The 23844-nt window shown below is 34.9% G+C and overlaps 1 protein-coding gene across 1 annotated transcript; it reads right to left on the reverse strand.

The window, feature by feature from the left end:
* Nucleotides 1-17827: 17827 nt before the first annotated feature.
* On the reverse strand, nt 17828-18254 carry LOC129493769 (60S ribosomal protein L31). Its single transcript, XM_055300256.1, has one exon. It carries the CDS (start codon nt 18231-18233, stop codon nt 17856-17858), a length of 378 nt encoding a protein of 125 aa, XP_055156231.1. The 5' UTR covers nt 18234-18254; the 3' UTR covers nt 17828-17855.
* Between the last annotated feature and the right edge of the window lie 5590 nt (nt 18255-23844).

The following is a 23844-nucleotide window of genomic DNA, read 5'->3' on the forward strand; positions in this document are numbered from 1 at the left end:
TTATTTGTTTTTTTGGGTGTTGGGTTTTATAAGTTCTTTATGTATGTTGTATGGATACATTTTTATTTTTATTTTTTATTTTTTTGGATACATTTTTAAAACAGGTTTATTGATATATAATTCGCATACTATAAAATTCAGTCATTTAAAGTACAATTTTTTGTCTTTCAGTGTCTTCACAGAATCATGTATCTAGCACCCAAGTCAATTTAGAACATTTTTATTATGAAAAGAAATCCATAGCACTTAGCTGTTGTCCTTGAATTCCCCATTTATGCCCCCCCCACCAAGACATAGGAAACTAGTAATTACTTTCTGTCTTTCTAGATTTACCTAGTCTAGACTTTTCACATCAATGGAATCATAATATGTGGTCCTTTGTGCCTGGCTTCTTTCACTTCACATAATGTTTTTAAGGTTCATTTTAGTTGTAGCTTGTATTAGTACTTCATTCATTTTTATGGTCAAATAATATTCCATTGTATGCATATGTCCCATGTTGTTTATCCATTCATCAGTTGATTGACATTTGAATTGCTTTGAAAAAGCAATAATTCTTTATTCTCTTAAGACACTGAAATAAGACAAACCAGCAGGTAGTCTATTCTGTCTATTCAACAGTTTTGAAACATTACCTTATGGATTTTGATGGGACTGACTGATCTGGGCAAAAACATTTTGTAAAAATGTCAATGATCTAAATAAATGTTATTAAGATTTAACCAAGGTTTATAAGAAATGATATAGTACTGCAGCTATTGGTAGTCCCTATTCAGGGTTACATAGCTCCCAAATTGTTTGTGGAAAGCTTCTCAACAATGCTTAAGGATGAGCCTACAGAGTACATGAACATAAAGACATGGGTGATCTAGAGTCAGTTACCCTAATGACGGGGTAAAAGTTCTCACCATGTATGTCTAACACTGGAATCTTGCATCATTTGCATATTCTTAATGTATTTTGTGGAAGCAAGAGAAGTCAGAGCACCAGTTTGAGTTTGACAATCTATCTCTCTTACTACTTCCTCTTTCGCCTAGGACAAATTGCAGATAAATGCACAGGTTCTATGATGGTTCGAAGACATCTTTCATAAAGCTGAAGGGGAGCAGCTTTCTCTAGTGCTTAGCCACCATCCCCAGCTTGAGACTCAGGCAGCAGAAGTATAGCAGTGAGATGGAGTGAAGCTGACATGTATAGAGAAGGAAGAGACTGTTGGAAAGAGATCTGAAAAATTTTACATCCCTGTTTCTGAGAGTTTCTGACACCCTATCATTTCTGTCCTTTCGGTAGTTGTGTGTCCAACTTTTCCTTTCATTACAAAGGATTTCAAACCTTAATGTTTTTCTAATCTATTTTTTTCAGAGAGTTAATTTGTTTGTTTGAAACCAAAAGAAAGATTTAATGCATGCATGATTATTGCACTAATTAAGTAAAAAGTGGGAGGTTTCTCTTTCTACCTTAGAATTCCCATTATACTGAGTTAATTATTTTGAACAATTTGTTTAATATCTTCCCATATCATTTCTAGGCATTATATATATATGAAATATCCTCTTATATTTACTTTTATTTACATTTGACTGTTTTACTTAGCAGGGTTGTAGAATTCTTTTCATGTTAAGATATCGAAAATGTGGGATCCCTGGGTGGCGCAGCGGTTTAGCGCCTGCCTTTGGCCCAGGGCGCGATCCTGGAGACCCGGGATCGAATCCCACATCAGGCCTCCGGTGCATGGAGCCTGCTTCTCCCTCTGCCTGTGTCTCTGCCTCTCTCTCTCTATCTGTGTGACTGTCATAAATAAATAAAAATAAAAAAAGATATAGAAAATGTACCCCATCTTTTTAATAGGTACATAATATTCTTTTGTATGGTATGCTCCAGTTTATTTAACTAACTTCCTATTGATGCATATTCAAAGGATGGTCCCAATTTCGTATTACAAGACAAAGATAAAATTCTTTCATTTGTTTTGCAAATATTATTGCATCCATATCACGAGCTGGGCACTTTTCCAGGCAAAGTAATTTCTGCAGTTTCTTTTTGTGTGGAGGAGAACTAAGCAAGAAAACAAATATGTTATGAAACTAAATAGTTTCACCCAGTAGTAAGTTCTGTGAAGAAAATAAAACATGGATATTTGCTAAAGAATAGTAAGTGTGGATGTGGAACTTCTTTAGATGGGGGATCCCAGCTGTTTCTACAAGATGACATTTGACCTAAATCCTGAGTGATACAAAGGAACCAGCCCTGAGAGATCAGGGTAGAAAGAATACTAAGAGCAAAGGTCCTATTATGGGAAAAGAAATGAAGCCAGTGTATCAGTTACAGTTCTTAGTTACACTCAGTAAAAACAAACGTAACAGTTTAAAGAGGAAAGGAATTCACAGAAAAATACTGGGCAACTCACACAATCTCTTGGATGCTCAGAGAAGCTATCTTGGAGACTGACAAGGTAAACTCTCAAAATCCCACCAAAGAACTGGTCTAGAAGGCCTTTGCTTCTGTGACTGCTGGTTGGAGACACCATGGCTTGCACTAGCGACAATATTAACCACTGCTGGCTCTGAAACTTAAACTTAAACCTACCTGCCCCCATCCCCCAATCCTTATTTGCAGTACCTGTGTCTAATTTAAAGCCTGTAGAAGTGACTCACTAATGTAGACCTTATAGGTATACCTTTGCATATTTGTACAGATATTTCTCTAACTAAACTCCTAAAAGTGTCGGGTTTGAACAGAAGTGCATCTAATTTTTTTACTAAATTGTATTCCCTGAAATGTGATCGTGATTTACACTCCCACAACACAGTGTATGAGTTGCCAATTTCTTTGAAGCCTCATCAATTCCATATTTGTGTTTTAGAGTAGTTTTGTAAAGCTGGATACACCTGGACTTGACTCTGGCTCCATGTAATTGTGTGTCATCAGGCAAATTAATCCATTCCCTGGGTGTCATTTACCTTGTATATACGGTATGGAAGTGATAGCCATTTTGCTGAGACTGCTAGTTGTCCCCTAATATCCATTCTCTTATTCTATATTCATAAGACCCCAATTTTTAATTAGACCCATAGCTATCCAGAATCAGTACTAAGCTACTAGCTTCTCTTAGTCATAGTCAGCATCAACTCTGCAGAATGGGTGTGTTGGCTGTTTTTAAGAAAATACCAGAGATAATAGTGAGGTACTTTTTTTTTTAAAAGTGGGTGCCACACCTGGCACAGAGCCCAATGCAGGGCTTGAACTCACAACCCTGAGATCAAGACCTGAGCTGAAATAAAGAGTCAGACATTTAACCAACTGAGCCACCCAGGCACCCCAAGTAGTGAGGCACTTTTTAAAGAAATGCAATGCCACAAGCATTCTTTATGCGACAGAGGATAATACTGTATAGAAAAATTCAGATATTTACGCTTCTGAGTTAAGGGAATTGTGAAAAGTCAGACTCTGAATGTGAAGGAAAAAATTTAATATCTTAAATGATTTATTTTGCTTACATGTCCTTTTTCATTTGTGGATAGAAGTGATATATAATTCAGTTTGTGTCTAAATTAATCAAAAAGTTTTATTTCAATAAATACACAATAAAATTCTAAGGAATAAAGTATTGTCACAATTTAATCGGAAGTGTTTTTTTGTATCTTAGATTCATTTAAAATATAAACAGTAATGGTGTCAAATCGTCATTCTTACCTTCTTCTATAGTAATAGAACTCTCAAATTTAGTAGGGCACAGGACTGCCAAAAATAAAGATTCAGCCTCCCTTGCAATTCGATCATGTAACTTGGTTTTGGCCAATGGGACAATAGCATAAGAGATGTGTGGAGAATTCGAGTCATGCCTTTAAAAGGAAAAGCTGTGCCCTTTCCTTCTCCCTCTCCCATCCTTACTGATTAGAATCAAGATACAGTGATGAGTCATGTTAGTATATAAATAAAGGGTAGCAAACTCAAAATGACTGAGCAATGAGACAGAAGGAGTTTAGTTCCCTGACACTATAAGTTACCATGCCAATCCTTGCTTAAATCTATGTTGTTACATAAGGGAGATATAAATTCCTATTACTTATAGGCTACTGTATCCTGGGTCTTTATAACAGGAGCTGAACTTATACCCTAATTCACTTCACTGAATTGTGAATATTATTAATTAGATAATGTATAAAAAATACTTAGTAGAGGAATATAGTAAATGTGTGCTACAGTAACTTGCCTTAAAGTCTCAAAACAAGCCATGGCAGGTTTTAAATTTTAATTGAATTTCTGTTTTTCCTTTCTTTGTGCATTTAATAAACACTAACTGAGCATTTACTATGTGCCAACTACTGTGTTTGACCTTGGGTACAGAATGGGCAATAGACATAATAATATAGAATAATAAAATACAGTGAAAAGCCAAATGCTTCAGAACAGGTGTTTACTCTCCAGGAGCAGGCTTTGAGATGAAGGAACATGTCTGATGTTATTGGGTAAGAGTGAGGAACAACATAGGGAACTCAGATACCAAAACTGGCAGCCCATCTTCACCCCATGGCCTTTTGGATAACACAGACAATAACTCTGAGCAACTTGCTTTCATCTCTCCTACTGAGAAGGCTGCACTGAAGATGAGCAGGAAATCATAACTGCAAGGATGAGTTCATTTACATGAGTAAATGCTCAGTTAGTGTTTATTAAGTATCTAGATTATCACTAGATAATTAAGGACTGTAAACTCTAAGAGAAAAACCAAATTGGAAAGCTCACACTCAGTGTAACAACTAATAACTAATAAGTAAAATTAATATTCTCAGAGAAGAGGGTATTTGATACATAAAGCAACAAATGACTTTTCAAAAAATATTTAAAGATTTTTAGAAATGAAAAATACAATTGCTGAAATAAAAGCTCAGTACATGGGCTGAACGGTAGAGTAGACATAGCTGAAGATTGGTGTAGTGAGTTGGTCCATTGAGCAGCAAGAGGGAATGATAATAAGGTAAGAATAGCTTGCTATATATAGGGCTCACTATTTTCAAAGCATTGTTCCAAGCTATTTACATATCTAAAACTCATATAATTCTCATAACAAGCCTGTCAGGAATGCACTAGGATTATTCCCATTGTACTGACGAGAAACATATGGCACAGAAAGGATTATAACTCACCCAAGATCACACATCTAGTAAATAGGAGAGCCAAATTTCGAATCCAGAGTCTGGTTCCAGAATTTTTTAAAAACTAGGCTTATACTGGGATGAAGGAATGTTTAAATGAAAAATCAAGACACGAAAAGGATCAATCCAAAAGCATTAACATCCATGAATTCCAGGAGGAGAGAATACAGGGAATAGAGGGGAAGAAATAACAAATAAAAGGAATCCTTAAATTAAAAGCATCCTTCCTAGTACAATAAATGATAGACATTGAACATAGTATGGTGAAACTTGAACAAATTTTAGTGATATTTTATAGGATCAAGAATGAAAAACAACCCTAAGAGAGTAGATCTTAATTATATTTGAAAAAAAAAAGTAACCATTAGGGACACCTGGGTGGCTCAGTGGTTGAGCATCTGCCTTTGGCTTGGGGTGTGATCCCAGTCCCGGGACTGAGTCCCACATCAGGGTCCCTGTGAAGAGTCTGCTTCTCCCTCTGTCTGTGTCTCTGCCTCTCTCTCTGTGTGTCTCTCATGAATAAAAAAATAAAATCTTTAAAAAAAGGTAACCATTATTTGAGGTGATAGAAATGTTAAGTAACTTCTTTGTTGCAAACAATTCACAATATATACATATATCAAAACATCATGTTGTACATCTTAACAATATGCAATTTGATTTGTCAATCATACCTCAGTAAAGCTTAGAAAAGAAGAGGCAGTCCAAAAAGTTTTCAGAGATAACCTACAAAAGGGATACACATCATTGAAGTCTGATTTTCAGCAGCAATACTGAAATTAAAAAAAAAATCTTCTAACTGTTAAGAAAAAGAATTTTGATCCAGAATTCTATAGTTATCCAAAACATCTTCCAAATTCAGTGGTGAAAAAAAGAATATTTTAAGACATCTCAACGACTCAAAAATTTATCACCCACATATCTTCTCTGAGCAAACTGCCAAAGGAGCACTTCTACAAAGAAAAGGCAGTGAAATACAAGAAAAAAAGGTGGACATAAAATTAGCAAAATTTATTAGTAAGTCAATATTATTAATAAAATGCTTCTTAGTAGCACTCCGGCATATATACTTTAAATGATATTGATGTCAGATTGTATTTTCCAGAAATGGACATAGGAATTCTTTCAGTTCCACATGCTTTTCCAGAAACTTGTCACTCTACATCAAGAGGTGTAATTTATTTCCCCTCCCTTTGAAGAGTGGGCAGGTTAGTGACTGCTCTGATCAGAGTGTATGGAAGTAATGCTATGTGACTTCCAAGAGTAGGTTATAAGGATAGAACTTTATCCTAGTTCTCTCTTTTTGGGAAATTTGCTTTGGCAAAACCAGCCATCGTGCAGTGAGGAAGCCCAAACTAGTTTACAAAGAGAGGTTGTACGGAGAAGCCTATGTGGAAATGCACCCTCCAGCCAGCACCACCACCAGACTTCTGAGCACATTAACCATCAGATGATTCTAGTGTCCAGCCTTTGAGTCTTCCGACCAAGACACAAACATTATAGATCAGAGGCAAGCCATCTGCTCTGTGTCCTGTCTGAATTTCTGAACCACAAAATTCATAAAGATAAAGATTGCTTTTTTTATAACATGGTCTGGGGTGAGTTTTTCACAGTTATAGCAACTGAAACAGATATCAGTGCAGTAGATAGTATATACAGGAAAGGATGCGAGGGAAGTAAAAGCATGATATGTTTTTTGTCATTTTAAGGGAATTAAATAAATATTGATGAACTCTAGATATGATAGAAAAAGGAATAAGTTTAATAAAGTGATAATTAAGGATAGTTATTAAGTGAAAAGACGCAGATTTAATTTTTTAAAATCAGCTTTATTCTGTTTATGAGACATCTGGAAAAAATGTCATATGAAAGGTTAAATGTGAAGAAATAGTAATAAATATACCAGAGCCTAGCAAAGATAATATCAGACAAAATGGAGTTTACTGTGAAATTATTAACAACAAAAGAAATTATTTCTTAATGATAAAAGTAATAATCCATCATCAAAATTGTGACCTTTGCTTTGTCCAACTTTATAACTCCACATACATGTAGAAAAACTGATGTAATTAAGGGGAAGAATAGTCCATTTCAAACCATGGATAAAGATTTAACATACTCTGTTTCAGAAACTGATTACTCAACCAGAAAAAAAAGGTTATAAAATGCTTATCTAAATTTATATGTAAATTTAAATAAATATATGTAATACTTTGAATCCAACATAGAAAATATATTCTTTTCAAGGATCCACAAAATATTTACAAAAATTGTATATTGAGACACAACACAATCTTCAACAAACACTTTAAGAACTGATAATATGGAAACAATGTTCTCTGACTAACATAAAGTGAAATTAGAAATCAATGCAAAAAGATAGTTTAAAAATTAATTTGGAAAACAAAACCCTCACTTCTAAACAACTCAGTCCAAATAAGAAATCAAAATGGAAATTATGAAATTTTTGGAAATGAAAGGCAATGAAATCATTACTTACAAATAAATAGTGAGATGCAGCTAGTTAAAGAGAAGCTTAGAGGGAAATTTATAGTCTTTACATATTAGAACACAAGAAATATAAAAAGTAAATATGGTGAACACTTAATTCACAAAGCTAAAAATTATATAGAGTAAATCCAGAAGATATAGAAGAAAATAATAAATATGAAGGTGGAATTTAATTATTTAACAAACAAAATGAGAAAAAAATACTATGAGGAAGTATTTAAAAATAATAAATAGATCAATATAAAAAGGTAGAGAAAGAGAGATGGCACAAGGATCAAATAAAAAAATAGCTGTAATGGAGTTAAAAGTCCTAGAAGAGTAAATTGAATTGGCTATATTCAATAAATTTGTAAAAGCTACATGAAATACATTATTTTCTAGGAAAATATAAATCAAACAAGCTTAAAAAATCTGGTCAAATAATCATTCAAAAGTCATAATTAGTATTAAAATTTCTATACAATAAAGATGCCATTTCTAGACAGGTTTAAAGTAGTTCTAGCAAACTTTCAAGGAACAACTAATCACTATCTTCTATAAACTGTTGAAGACATTACTTTAAAAAAAGGAGGAAACTATTCAATGAGACCATACAAAGTAAATGAAAAGTATTATAGCTAACTTTAACTTTGGAGCATGGATGTAAACAAGCTATATCATACTATGTCACACTATATCAACAAATTGAATCAAACAATGTACTAAAAAAATATATCCAGACCAAATTTACATCAGACATTCAAAAATGGTTCAACAACTAAAAATTCTATCAATGTAACTCATTGTATTAACAAATCAAATTAAAAATATTACCATTGAAATAGTCAAAGAATGAAGGAAATTGATGATATTCAAAATCTATTCATGATTTTATAAAATAACCCTTTAGCAAAGTAGAATAAAGAGGTAACTTTTAATGTTGTAACTGATGTCAATGCAAAACTCCCCAAAACATATTCATGATTAAATTTAGAAGTATTTGCATCAAAATTAAGACATGGTATGGATTTTTTGTTTTTGTTTTGTTGTTGTTGTTGTTGCTATTGTTTTATCACCACTACTACTTATGATTAATGTAGACATTAACCATTTTCAGAATACCTTCACATATATTTAAGATTCTTTTAGTCCTTTCTGGCTTGCTATCCCATTTATTTTTATTGCTGAATAACATTCTACTGCGTGAATATCCTATGGTTTGTTCATCAGCTCCTTCACCTTTTCAAAGACATCTTGTTTGTTTCCAGTTTTGAGCAATTATAAATAAGGCAGCTGTGAATGTTCATGTTTAGACTTTTTGTGAATGTAACTTTTCAGTCCATTTGGGTAAATACCTAGGATGGCAATTCCTGGATCATATTATAAAACTATGTTTAGCTTTGTAAAAAACTGCCAAATGGGCTATTTGCATTCCCATCAACAATAAATGAGAGTTGCTTGACATCCTCCCCAGTGTTTGCTATTGTCAGTGTTTTGGATTTGAGCCATTCTAATAAGCATGTAGTGGTATCTTATTGTTGTTTTATTTTGCATTTCCAACATATGATGTTGAAAATCTTATGTTCTTATTTGCCAATTGTATGTCTGCTCTGGTGAGGTATTTGTTCAGATTTTAGTTCATTTTTTTTATTTGAGTTGTTTTCTTATTGTTCAGCTTTAAGACTTCTTTGTATATTTGAATAAAAGTTTCCTATCAGACTTTTGCAAAAAATTTTTGGCAAATATTTTACAAATATTTTCTTTCAGATTTTGGATGTTTTTTTTTCATTCTTTTAACAGCGCATTTCACAGAGTAGACTTTTAAAATTTAATGATGTCCAACTTATCATTTTTTTTCTTTCATGGATCATGCTTTTGGTGTTGTACCTAAAATGTCATTGCCAAACCCATTGTTACCTAGATTTTCTCCTGGGTCATCTTCTAGAATTTTTATACTTTCAAATTTTATATTTAGATCTACTATCCATTTTGAGTTGTAAGTTGTGAAATGTATAAGCATCTTTGAGACTAAAGAGCTGAACAGAGATTCAGCAGCTGCAGGGTACTAGAGAGACAGGATGGAGTTAGAGACTGTGGAGAATGTGGAGAAACTAAATACAATGAACTTTTAGAAGAAACCACAGGAAAGCCATATTCAAGGAGTAAGGAAATAGAGTAAATCGTCTTTAGCTAAAACCAAGCCTAGACAATTAAGATGATCTACTTGAACTATATCTGTCTGCTAGAAGAAAACTGGCTCAAGAAAGAGGTAGGATCAAAACGTTTACATTTTTAATACACAATGTCTAGCATCCAATAAAAATCATGAGACATGTTATAAAAGTGTCCACATAACCACAATGCAGATTAAAAACAGATGGTAGAAATATATCCACAGATGATTCATATATTGGAGTTATCAGAGAACTTAAAATAACAGTAATTAATATAGTCAAGAAAATGGTGAAAAATATGGAGAATTTCAAATGACACTTAAAGCTTTTTGAAAAGGTCAATTGATGATCTGGCACTGAAATTATAACTAGTACTAAGAAATAAATGGACGGGTTTAATAAGAGATTAAACATCAAAATAGGTTAACTAGGGACGCCTAGGTGGCTCAGTGATTGAGCATCTGCTTTCGGCTCAGGTCATGATCCCAGCGTCTTGGGATCGGGTCCCCATCAGGCTCCCTGCGAGGAGCCTGCTTCTCCCTCTGCCTGTGTCTCTGCCTCTATCTGTGTGTATCTCATAAATAAATAAATAAATAAATAAATAAATAAATAAATAAATATCTTTAAAAAAAAAAAAAACCTGGCTAACTAGAAGACATGTAAGTAGAAAGTATCCAGGTAAAGGTATAAAGATAAAAGAATGAAAAATATAGAACAAGGATAAGAATACATAGAACACAGTGAAGGGTTTTAACTTGGGTGTAAATCTCAGAAGAGGAGAGAATAGAATAGTAGCAATATTTCAGAACATATTGGCTAAGATCTTTCCAAAATTGATATAAGGTATTAAATCACAAATTTGAGAAGCTCCAAGAATCTTAGGTACGATAATTACAAAGAATATAATACCTGGGATCATTATAGTCAAAGGCTCCCGCCTTTGAGAATTCAAAAAGAATTCCAAAAGCAAAATTCCAAAAGCAACCTGAGCAAAATAAAATGTTATTTTCAAAGGAGCAGCAAATGATTTCTCAATGGAATCGATGGAAGTCAGCAGGCATAGATTGAAAACTTCAAGTTGTTGAAAGAAACTATCTATAAAGCTAGAATTCTATAACCAGCAAAAACACCCTTCAAAAGTCAAGCAAAGTAACAAAATTAAACCAAAGTAAAGACATTTCCAACCCTTCCCCACCAAAGCTGAGAGAATGTATTGCAGGCAGACTTTCACCAAAAGAAATACTGAAGGAAGTTTTTAGAGAAAAGAAAAATGACCCACATGAAACAACAGAAATGCAGAAATAGTTCTGAGAAGGATCAATATGTGGCTATCTAAAAGTGAATGTTGACTTTATAAAGTGATAATAATACTTCTTTGGGTTTAAAATATATAAGGGGCGCCTGAGTGGCTCAGTTGGTTGAGTGTTGGACTCTTGATCTCAGCTCAGGTCTTGATCTCATGGTTGTGACTTTGAGCCCTGCATCAGGCTCCGTGCTGGACATGGAGCCTACTTAAAAAAAAATTATTTTTAGGGGCAGTCCAGGTGGCTTAGCAGTTTAGCACTACCTTCAGCCAGGGGTGTGATCCTATAGACCCAGGATCAAGTCCCACATTGGGCTCCCGGTGCATGGAGCCTGCTTCTCCCTCTGTCTGTGTCTCTGTCTCTCTCTCTTTCTGTCTCTCGTGAATAAATAAATAAAATCTTAAAAAAATTTTTTTTAATTAATGTATACAGAGAAAGAAAACTATCACAACAAAAGGACACATTGGGAGAGTAAATGGATTTAAAATGTGTAAAGTGCTTTCGTTGTTTGTACAGAGGTAAAATCACTAATATTGGAGAGACTCTAATCAGTCCATAGGGCATAATGTAATTTCTGTGGTAAACACTTCATGACTGATTAAAAGCTGTATGATCAGGAAGGTAATAAGAAAAAAATAAATAATAAAAACACTTGAGTCATTTGAAAGAAGAAAAGAATTAGTAAATGAGTTAGTAAACTATGAGGAAAGAATGATGTACAGAGGGTGCCTGGCTGGCTCAGTCAGTGGAGGATGCAACTCTTGATCTTGAGGTTGTATGTTTGAGCCCCATGTTGAGTGTAGTGATTACTTAAAAATAAAATCTTTTAAAAAAGGATGAGGTACAGAGAGGCAAAAGGGTGCAGATGTATATAAGAGTATAAGAGACATAGTAAATAAAGTGGAAAGGTATTACACATTGTCTAATATAAGTGTAATTGTAGCTGTAATTCCAGGAAGAAGGGCAAGAGAGAATAGAGCAGCAATGGTGCGTGGAGAGATCACGGTTGAGAGTTTTCCAAGGTGAAAGGTGGTCCCCAGCCTCAGAGCAATCTCCACTGATTTCCACCTTCTCATATTCTCCTCCCATTATGCCAGGGGTGCCTGGGTGGCTCAGCAGTGGAGCATCTGCCTTCAGCTCAGGGTGTCATCCTGAAGTCAAGGTATCAAGTCTTGCATCCCCTCAGGGAGCCTGCTTCTCCCTCGCCTGTGTCTCTGCCTCTCTCTCTGTGTCTCTCATTAATAAATAAATAAATAAACAAACAAACAAATAAATAAATAAATCTTTAAAAAAATATGTCAGCCAGGAATGTAGTTATTTGAAAGTTTAACAAGGCCCGAAAGATCTGCTTCCAATGTAGCTTACTTATGTCTACCAAGTGCATATCATACCAGTGTGGACCTCAGGCCCTTGCCACATGGTTTTCACCATAGGGCTGCTTGAATGTCTTTGTGACATGGTAGTTTCTCTGAGAAAGTGATCTGAGAGAGCAAGGGAGAAAGCCATGTCTTTTATGGCCTTGCCTTGGAAGTCCCACTCCATCATTTCCATAATCTTATTGGTTATACAGATCAGCCCTCAACAATGAGAGAGCCAGAAATCATTGACAAGACTTGTTGTGTGTCCTTTATCAATGGAGTAAACTCCGATAGCATCCATAGCATATCCACAAAATTAGAAAGATATTTGTATTAGCAGAAACACCACTGACTTGTACTTAAAGAATTAGAGACAGTGACAAGGAAGAGGCTTTGGATTCTGAAACTTCTATAAGCAGAAAGCTAGCTGAGAAAACCATGGAACCAAAAACAGTGGTATGTTTAATAAAAAAGAAAGGATAACAAATAGAAGAACTAGAAGCCCAGATGGGGAGCCATGATATATGGAGACTCATTTCTTTTTTTTTTTAGGATTTTATTTATTTATGAGAGACAGAGAGAGAGAGAGAGAGAGAGAGAGGCAGAGACACAGGCAGAGGGAGAAGCAGGCTCCATGCAGGGAGCCTGATGTGGGACTTGATCCTGGGTCTCCAGGATCACGCCCTGGGCTGAAGGCGGCGCTAAACTGCGGAGCCACCCAGGCTGTCCTGGAGAATCATTTCTCTGCAGGAGTAGAAATGAGTTCTAATCAGAGAACTTCTAAACTTTGCTCAGTCAGAAGTCAGAATTGCTGTGGACCATGCATTGTGCCCATAAATCCTTTCTGAGCAAGAGCATTGATAGCAGTTATCCTCTGCTGTCCAAGTATTCTATGTTTGACATGGAAAGGGCAGATAACTTGTCTCTTTAGCTCACATAACTTTGGATTAAAAGGAATAGTACTCAAGGGGATCTTATTAAGGACCTATTCTCAAGGAGACTCATACACACTTGGAGTTGATCCAGGTATATAATTTTTTACTTTGAACTCATGCTGTAATGGAATAAATCTTTTGGGGTGAGTATGTTTTACATGAGAGGGAGAGGGTAGAATGTGGTAGCCAGCCACCAAGATGGCTTCCAGTGATTCTTGTCTCTCAACACACTTGTATAATTCCCTCCTACATTGAATATAGTTGAAGATATAACCAACAGGATTTTGTAGAAATGAGAGAGTGACTTCTGAGACTGTCATGAAACACAATGTGCCTTCTATCTTGTGTTCTCTTGGATCACTTGCTTTAGTAGAAGCCAGCTGCCATTCCAGGAAGGGCACTTAACTAGCCCCATGGACAGGTCCGTGGGACATCGCATTGAGATCACCTGCTAATAATTAACATTATTAACAAACACTTGAGTAAGACACCCTGGGAATAGATCCTTAAACCTAGTCAAGCCTTCAAATGACTGTGGTACTGGCAAGCATCCTGATTGCTATCTCATGTAGACTCTATGCCAGAAGCATCTAGCTAAACTACTCCAGGGTTCTTCATCTATACAAGCTGTATGAGATAATAAATGTGTATTGGTTTTGTCTGCTAAGCTTTGGGTAATTTCTTGCATTTATAAATAGCTAATACTGAAAAATTTCCAAAACTGAGGGTTTTTTCCATATTAAAAAAAAACACAAGCAGGAGAAATATAAGAAAATCATACTAAACACATAAGAATTAAACTACTGAAGTCTAAGACAAAGGGAAAATTTTTTCCAAGCAAAATTATTTTCTTTCAAAGATTTTTAAGACATGTTTTCTTCAATGGAACAAAAATTGGATACTGTGACTTTGCAATAGCAACAATAGTGGCCAGAGATCACATAAAGGTAATTTCAACGTAGCTCAGGAGAGTAATGGCCAACCTAGAATTCCATACTAAGCAAAAAAAAAAAAAAAAAGTGAAATAAATATATATTCAGAAAAAAGAAACCCTGAAAAAATTTCATCATCAGAAAATCCACTTAACAGACATAATAAAGGGTATTTCTTTTAGGCAGAAAGAAAGGATCCCATATGAAAACTTGAAGTTGTAGGACATTAGAAAGCAAGAAATTTGAATCAATTATAAGACAATAATGACAATGTATTTTGGAATTTAAAATATAAGGAGAATTAGGGACACCTGTGTGGCTCAGCAGTTGGGTGTCTGCCTTTGGCTCAGGGTGAGATTGCGTGGTCCAGGATTGAGTCCCACATCGGGCTCTCTGTGAGGAGCCTGCTTCTCTGCCTATGTCGCTGCCTCTTTCTGTGTGTCTCTCATGAATAAATAAAATATTTAAAAATATATAAATCTAAGGAGAATTAAAATACATGGACAAAAATAGCACATAAGTCAGGAGAGATGGGATTCAATTGAGATAAAGTGTTCTCTATTTATTGTCCAGAAAAAGGATAAAGTACTAATACACAGTAGACATTGATAAGTCAAGGGTGAATAAAATAAGCTATAGGTAAAGCACTTAAATAGTAGTAAAGAATAAATAAATACATGCCAAGCTGATAAAAAAATAGGAACAATAATCAATTCAAAAGAAGAAAAATAAAGGAGGAAAGGGAACCCAGAAAAGGTAGGACAAACAAAAACAAATACATGGTACATTTAAATTCATAAAGGACTATGAGAATCCACCAGAATTTGTAAGAATAAGAAGGAAAAGGTGGGAAGAATTTCTCATCATATATCAAGACTAATGTAAAGTTATGGTAGGGGCACCTGGATGGATCAGTGGTTGAGCATCTGCCTTTGGCTCAGGTCGTGATCCTGGGGTCCTGGGATCAAGTCCCGTATCAGGCTCCCTGCAGGGAGTATGCTTCTCCCTCTGCCTGTGTCTCTGCCTCTCTCTGTATCTCTCCTGAATAAATAAAATCTTTTTTTTTTTAAAAAGTTACGGTAATGAAGACAGGGTTTAGAGTATCTGAGTGGCTCAGCTGGTTAAGCGTCTGACTCTTAATCTCAGCTCAGGTCTTGATCTCAGGGTGATGAGTTCAAGCTCTGTTGGGCTCCACACGGTTTGTGGAGCCAACTTAAAAAAAAAAAAGAAAGACCGTGTTCTATTGATGTAAGTATAGAGAAATAGAATAATTGGCCAGAAAATAGTCTGAAAATAGGCCGCATTCATGAGGACACTTGATTTATGAAAAAAATAGTTCTGTAGAACAGTAATGAAAGGTCTGTCTTTTCAATAATGTTAGGCAAATTGGATATCTCAATGGCAAAAGAATGAAGGAACTTCTACTTCTAAATGTGAAAGTAGGCAATAACACATCTAGAAGGTAATATATGAAAACCATTTTCTTTCTTGGGGTGGGAACACAATTCTTTTTTAAAAAATTGAGATATAATTGACATATAATGCTATGTTAGTTTCACATGTACAGCATAATGATTTGATATATGTACATATTGTAAAATGATTGCCACAATAAGTCTAATTAACATTTATTACTATACATAGTTATAATTTTTTTTCTTTTGGTGAAAACCTTTAAGATCTACTCTCAGAAACTTTCAAATATACAATACAGTCACTGTACTCTATTTTATATCCCCACGGTTTATTTGTCTTTTAACTATAAGTTTGTACCCTTTGACCACTTTCACCTATTTCACCTAACTCCCAACACCATATCTGACAATCACAATACATTGTTTGTATCTATGAGTTTGATGGATACTTTTTTTCTTAATTCTACATGTAAGTGAGATCATACAGTATTTGTCTTTCTCTGTCTAACTTACTTCACTTAGTATAAGGCCCTCAACATTCATCCATGTTGTCACAAATGGCAAGATTCTTTTTAATGGCTGAGTAATATTCCATTGTACATGTATACCACCTTTTCTTTATCCATTCATCCATTAGCGGACACTTAGGTTGTTCCTGTGTCTTGGCTATTGTAAATAATGCTTCAGTGAACATGAGGGTGAAGATATCTTTTAGAGTTAATGTTTTCATTTCTTTCAGATAAATACTCAGAAGAGGAATTGCTGGATCATATGGTAGTTCTATATTTCATTTTTTGGGGAACCTCCATACTGTTTTCCACAATGGCAGCAGCAATTTACATTCCCAACAGTGCACAAGTGTTCCCCTTTCTCCACATCCTCATATTATTCTTAAACAACACAATAAAGATGCTAACTCTAAAAGAAAATATCAGTAAGTTGGACTACATTAAAATTTAAAAGTTCTATTCATCAAATATACCAAAGGAAATCCTACCATTTGTAACAACATGAATGAACCTGAAAGACATTATGCTAAGTGAAATAAATCAGTTACAAAAGGACAAATACTGTGTGGTTTCTCTTACATGAGACTTCTGAAAAAGTCAATCATATAGAATTCAACAGTAGAGTGATGATTACCATGGGATGAGGGGAGTTGTTCAATGAATATAAAATTACAGTTTTACAAGTTCCAGAGATCTGCTGTACAATATAGTGCCTATAGCTAACAATATGGTTTTAAAAATTTGTTGATGGGCAGCCTGGGTGGCTCAGTGGTTTAGCACCTCCCTTCAGCCCAGGGCGTGATCCTGGAGATGTGGGATCAAGTCCCACGTCAGGCTCCCTGCATGGAGCCTACTTCTCCCTCTGTCTGTGTCTCTGCCTCTCTCTCTCTCTCTCTCTGTCTCTCATGAATAAATAAATAAAATATTTTAAAAACATTTTAAAAATAAAAAGATAAAAATAAATAAGTAAAAATTTGTGGGGAGTAGACATTATGTTAAATGTTCTTACAATTAAACAAAACAAACCACTAAAGAATATGAGAAAACCTTTGAAGGTAATGGGTATGTTTACTACTTTGATTGTGGTGATGGCAATATGAGTGTATGGACATATGTCCAAATTCACCAAATTGTATTCATTATTTGCGTGCAGTTTTTTGTATACAGTTATACTTCATAAAGCTGTGGGAAAAGGGAGATTGAGTATAATCTATGAAGGACGAGAATATATTTATAACACATTTAATCTACAAAGAATTCATATCCAAAATACTATATCTAAAGAACTCCCATAAATCAGTAAGACCTACAACCATATAAAAAAAATGGGCAAAGACTTAGACACCTCACAAAAGAGAATCCAGCTAGCCAATAAATATATATAAAGATGCTCAATATGAGTGAAATCATATGGTATTTGTCTTTCTCTGACTCAATGTTTTTCTTTTAATCGTTAGTTTTTGCTTTATAAATTCTAATCTTATGTTGTTATGTATAAGTTCAGGATTGTGAGACCTTGGTTGGTTGTTTCTTTTACTATTTTTTTTTTTGCAGTTTTATACCTTTATTTGACAATCAGCGATTAGTTCTCATCCACATTAACAGTCTGTAGATTTTTGAAAGTGGTGACAGGTACGTAGGTAACCAGCGTGTAGAGCTTGTTTGGTGAATCTTCATCCTCGTTACGTTTTCTGGACAACCGCACACGGATACGATATGGAACATTCCTTATTCCTTTGGCCCAGACAGCTTTGTTGAGCCTGGTGTCAATGCGCACATCTGGAGTTCCCATCTCCTTCATGGCAAATTTCCGGATCTCTTTGAGTGCCCGAGGGGCACGCTTCTTGAAACCCACTCCATGGATACGTTTGTGAATGTTGATGGTGTATTCTCTGGTCACTACCTCGTTGATGGCAGAACGGCCCTTCTTCTTCTCGCCACCCTTCTTTGCGGGAGCCATTCTGCCGGGCCCTAGTTGGAAAGGAAGCTTTTTTACTATTTATATGCAGTCACTTTCACATTTCTATTATAGCTCTGTCTTTAAATTCTATTTTGGGCTCATTTTAAACCTATCTTCCTTTAATATTTTCCTGATGTATCTTTCTATCCCTTACTTTCAAACTTTCTATATGGTTTTAAGTTTTCTCTTGTAAGCAGTACAGAGAAGGAATTTATTTTTGTGATGTATTCTGAAGATCTGTCTTCCAGTATCTAAGCTTAATCTATTAAAATGATTATTTATATGTTTGGACTTATTTTGATTTACCATAGTAATTGCATTTTCTATTTATCAACTTTTACTATTGTGTATCTCTCTTTTTTATGTTAGATTGAAAAAATTTACTGCCTTTTGATTCCTTTCTTGGTTTGAAAACTAGAGCATATATATATAATCTTTTAATAGTAGCCTTCATTTTTAAAGTACATACATACGTATAAAATTTTCTGACAATGTCTGTAGTTACTCAGTATTTCTATTTTCTTTTTTTTAAGTTTAATTTTTAAAAAGATTTTATTTATTTATTCTTGAGAGACAGAGAGAGAGAGAGAGAGAGAGAGGCAGAGACACAGGCAGAGGGAGGAGCAGGCTCCATGCAGGGAGCCCGACATGGGACTTGATCTCGGGACTCCAGGATGCCACCCTGGGCTGAAGGCAGGTGCTAAACCACTGAGAAACCCGGGCTGCCCAGTATTTCTATTTTCTGAATACAATATGACCTTGTTCATTGAACCACCAAACCCAACTCCCAACCCTGTAATTGTATAAATTTTCAGCTTCAACTTTTTCCAAAGAAAATGTTTTTTTGAAGAGTTCATTAATTTCCAGACCTATTTTGTAAGTTTCAGAACTCATTATTTTTGTTACATCTCATACCTTCTCTCTAGGTTTACTTACCTTCTGGCTAAAGTTCATTCTTTGAATAGTACTTTTAGGGAGGATATACGGGGAATAAATTAACTTAATCGACATATGATGGCATTTATCTTTGTTTTGCCCTCATTATAATAGTTTACCTACTTATGAAGCCCTAGGTTGATAGTCAATCTCTCTCTCTCTCTCTCTCTCTCTCTTTTTGATAGTCAATGTCTCTCTTATGGCATCTACCACAGTATTGAAAAATTGGGGGGCGCCTGGGTGACTCAGGTGGTTAAGCCTCTGTCTTCCACTCAAGTCATGATCTCAGGGTCCTGGGATCAAGTCTCACATTGGGCTCCCTGCTCAGTGGGGAGCCTGCTTCTCCCTCTATCCTTCCCCATCTGTTTGTGCTCTGTCTCTCACTTTCTCTTTCCCAAATAAAATCTTTTTCAAAAAGTTTGTTTTTAGTCTGTCATTCATTTACATTTAATCTGTCTTTTGTAGTTGAAAATTTTAAACAATTTTCTCTGTACTTTTGACATTCTTAAATTTCACTAAGGTGTGCCCAGGTGTGTTTTTATTTATCCTACTAAGTGCTTGTAGTCTATTTTAAAAGGAAGGACTCTTGTATTTCTTCAATTCAAAAGAAAGGTCAGCTTTTATCTGTTTAAATTCTACTTTTCCACTATTAACACATTTGCATACTTCTGGTTCTTTTCTAATAGGTATGTTGGAGACAATATATCTCCATGTGTGTTAACTGCTCTTTCATGTATTTTAATGTATTTATCTCCCTTTGCTGCATTTTGGGAAAATTCCTCAGGGCTATCTTCATATTTATTCTCTTTCCTGTTGTAGCCACTGTAGAATTTATCCATGTTGTAACATATTATTTTAATTATTTCAGTGGTTGTTTCAAGATGTTCTCATTGTAATTTTTAAAAAATATTTATTTATTTATTTGACACAGTGAGTGTGTGAGCACGAGTGGGGGAAAGGCAGAAGCAGACTGAGAGAGAACCTCAAGCCAACTGCCCGCTGAGCACGGAGCCTGAGGCAGGGCTCCATCCCAGAATCCTTGAGAGTATGACCTGAGCTGAAGTAAGAGACTTAAACAATTGAGCCACCCAAGCTCCCTGCCTGTTCTTTTTAATAACATCATTTCTTTGTTTACCTTTGTGAGACAGTTCATTTCCTTCCAGAGTGAATTTAGGTTCTGATTTTATAAATTGCTGTCAAAGAATTTGATTACTTTATGGAATCTAGAATTTAGTTTAAATCAGTGGGAAGTTTATCTTTTGTTAATCCCCCTTTCTCTCCTCTTTTCCTCTCTCCCTTGTATAGTTATTTTGAAGCTGTCTTTCTGAGCCTATCCCAGCCTATGTGGGTGAACAAGATTTTATATTGCAGTTTATAGGTCTTCTATTTCAGAGTATTGAGGCTATCACAGTTCCCCATAGAGCCAATGGATGATTTTATTTTGCTCCTGGGACTTCCTGGATTTTTCTCCTGATTTACATTTCCTATTTCCTAGTTTCTGTGTCTTCCTCTTTCTTGTGAGGAAGCAGTATTTTAGTGAAGCATTAAAGAGTACAAGAAAGGTAAATTTTTGGAGATTTTGCCTTTCTGAAAATGTTTTGATTCCACTCTTATTTTTCATTGATAATTTGACTAATTATAGAACCTTGTTGGAAACATTTTTTTTAAAGGTACTTAAAATTTGAAGGTACTACTCCATGGTGGACTAGCTATTTGTGTAATTGTTGAGAAATATGATTTTATTTTTATTCACAATCTTTTGCATGTGATTTGCTTTTTCTCTTGGAAAGATTCTAGGCTTTTTATATCCTGAATTTTATAGTGACATATCTTTGTATGTCATTGTGGCAGATATTCAGTGAGTAAATTCAGAATAGAAATTCATGTCCTTCAGTTCTGGGACATTTTCTTGTGCTATTTATTTAATAATTCTCTTTTTTTTTTCATTTTCTAGAGCTCCTATTACTTGAATGTCAGATTTTACTTTTATGTTTTCTATTTTTTAATTCTGAATTTTATTCTATTTTGGGGAAACATTTTTTACTATTTTATTTTCAAAACTGTTTATTGACTATTTCACAGCATCCTTTAAATTTTCAAGATCTCTTTCTTAGCCTCAGGATATCCCCTTTTCACAGTATTTCTGTTCTTCTTTCACAGATGCAATATCTTTTCTTATCTATTTGGGGCTATTATAGTTGCTTTTGTTTTGCTTTGCTTTCTTCTGCTTGCTGCACCAACTTTCTTCAGAGTTACTTTCTTGTTTGTTTTTTTACAAAAAAAAAATCTAATTTTTCAGAGCTTTTTCTTGCATTTTTGGTTATCTTTGCCCCCCGGAGGTTTATATTGAAAAGTGAGGCAATTAATTAAACATTGACTGGATTGGTTATCGACTGATGGCCTTTATTGTGGAGTCCTACAGTTTTGTTGGCAGACTCCTGCATGTCAATCTCTGTTAAGTACTTTCATTTCACCAGAGAGGAAAAAGGCAGTGATTTAATTTCACATGAGAATCTTTTTCAAGGACACCTGGGTGGCTCAGAGGTTGAACATCTGCCTTCAGCTCAAAGCCTGATCCCGGGGTTCTGGGATCGAATTCTGTTCTCCCTCTGCCTGTGTCTCTGCCTCTCTCTGTGTCTCTCATGAATAAATAAATAAAATCTTAAAAAAAAAAAGAGAATCTTTTGGATCTTTGCCTTTTGTTTTGAGAGACAATTTGCATATTCTTGGTTTCTTGGGTTTGAGGAACATTGGCCATCTTGGTAATAGGATTAGTTAAAGTGAAGACCTATGCTTGATGGATACATTTCTTACTCTCAGTTGACTTACATGGTAAACGCAAAAGTGTCAGGATAATGTTTCCCTTTTCTGTTATGGTCCAGTTTTCCCTCCAGCTTTCCTCATCTGTTAGGAAATCTATGAAATAAAAAATGGCTGGTGATGGGGTCTCCTGTAGCTTCCCTCACTCCACTTTATGCTGATTTTAAAAAATACTTAACTCTGGAAAATGTAGAAATATAATGCTACAACCACTTTTAAGTAAATAAGTATTGTAAGTATTAAACTTACAGAATTCCACTGTTTTTCTCAGGTGGCAATTTATCCAATCTCAGAGTATAAATCATGATTGGTTTAAATCAGTCACAACTGATTATCCTTTTTTCCTTTGTCATTCCCTTTGCTCTAAAGGAGAATATGTGTCTCAGTCTTGACCAATGAAATATAAGAAATTTATTGGAAGAGATTCTCCTTCCTGACAAGATAGATTTTTTTTGCTTCTGTCTTCTAATATTTCTACATTTTTTCGATGATTTATACAAACTTCCCTCATATCTCTAAATATAGTTAGCATGTTTATTTTAAAATCTAGTCTTTTAATTATTCTTTTTCATATGGTGTATGTTCTTTAGTTTGAAACCTTTCTTTCTGCTAATTTTTCTTCTTACGAGTCTTCAGAATTTGCGTTTCTCTTTCAGGTGATGTGTATTCAGGTCAGACTGAAAACCAGGCCTTGGTGGCCTTGTGCCCACTAGTGAGTTAAGGTGAGAGAAATGGAAGAACTCCAGATCTGAGAAACCAGGTGCCCAAAGCCACTACTGCACTGTTGCCAACCCACTCAGCCCATTATATCATGAATAGCTATTTCCTTTTTGCTGATTATCTTAAGTTCACTGCAATAATTTTTGCTGCTGCCTTTCTTTCTTACTATTTATGAATTGTTTAGTTTCTCTGAGCAAGAGCAAGGCAGGTCAAACATGTCTCAGATTATTTGCCCTTAACAGATAAGATTTCTATCAGTTTTCCTTTATCATTACAGTGATCATGCAACTATCATGGACATTGAGATACTCTTGACTGAAAAAGTAAGAGCTAGGGACAACTGGTATAAATCAGGGCTTTTTTGGGGCAAACTAAGTTGCATTGTCCCTCTATTCAACATTGATAAACCTCATATCTGAGAACAGTATTTGTATCCTCTAGCACTTAGAAGACATTCCAAAATGTTTATTGAACTCTGGGTCACTCTTGTAATTTATTTTGTGATAGTATCATCTGTCTCCTCCATCTGTCTGAGTCATTTTGAAATCTATTCTCATATCAATCCTAGCTGTGTTTTGTGTACCTTTATATTCATTCACATGCTCTCCTCTGTGTTTTCAGTTTCCAACTGAAACCTTTCTATATATATCTATAAAGTTTTAGAATAGAGCTTTTTCCTTCTTCCTTGCATTTAATATTTTCCTCTTGGACATATTGTGCTCTTCCTATTGCTGTAGTATTACTCTTAATTCCTAGTCTATCCTAGCACTCTAGGATTGCCTCACTGCCTTGAAGTATCCTAATGTCAACAGGAACAAGGCACATAAAACTAAATGAAATGAGTTGTTGGTTCTTTTCTGTTTCATAATTGTCATTTACTTCATCAGGCATTCTAGGATATACAATGGAGACCTGTGTATCCCCTTACCTCCCACTGCCCCAACAAACATTAAGAAAATGTGAATGTCAACATTAATATAACTTTAGGAACTCTGAGATACTATATATAGCAGTATTAAGGAATATGATTATTTAAAACAAGAAAATCTAGGTTTTTGGTTTTGTTGGAAGGGAGAAGTTAGAAAAATTTGCGGGTGGATGCAACTTGATCTACTCTTATAAGTTCTTAAGTGTA

The sequence above is a fragment of the Nyctereutes procyonoides genome, unplaced genomic scaffold (genome assembly GCF_905146905.1).
Source record: "Nyctereutes procyonoides isolate TBG_1078 unplaced genomic scaffold, NYPRO_anot_genome, whole genome shotgun sequence".
NCBI classification, from domain to species: domain Eukaryota; kingdom Metazoa; phylum Chordata; class Mammalia; order Carnivora; family Canidae; genus Nyctereutes; species Nyctereutes procyonoides.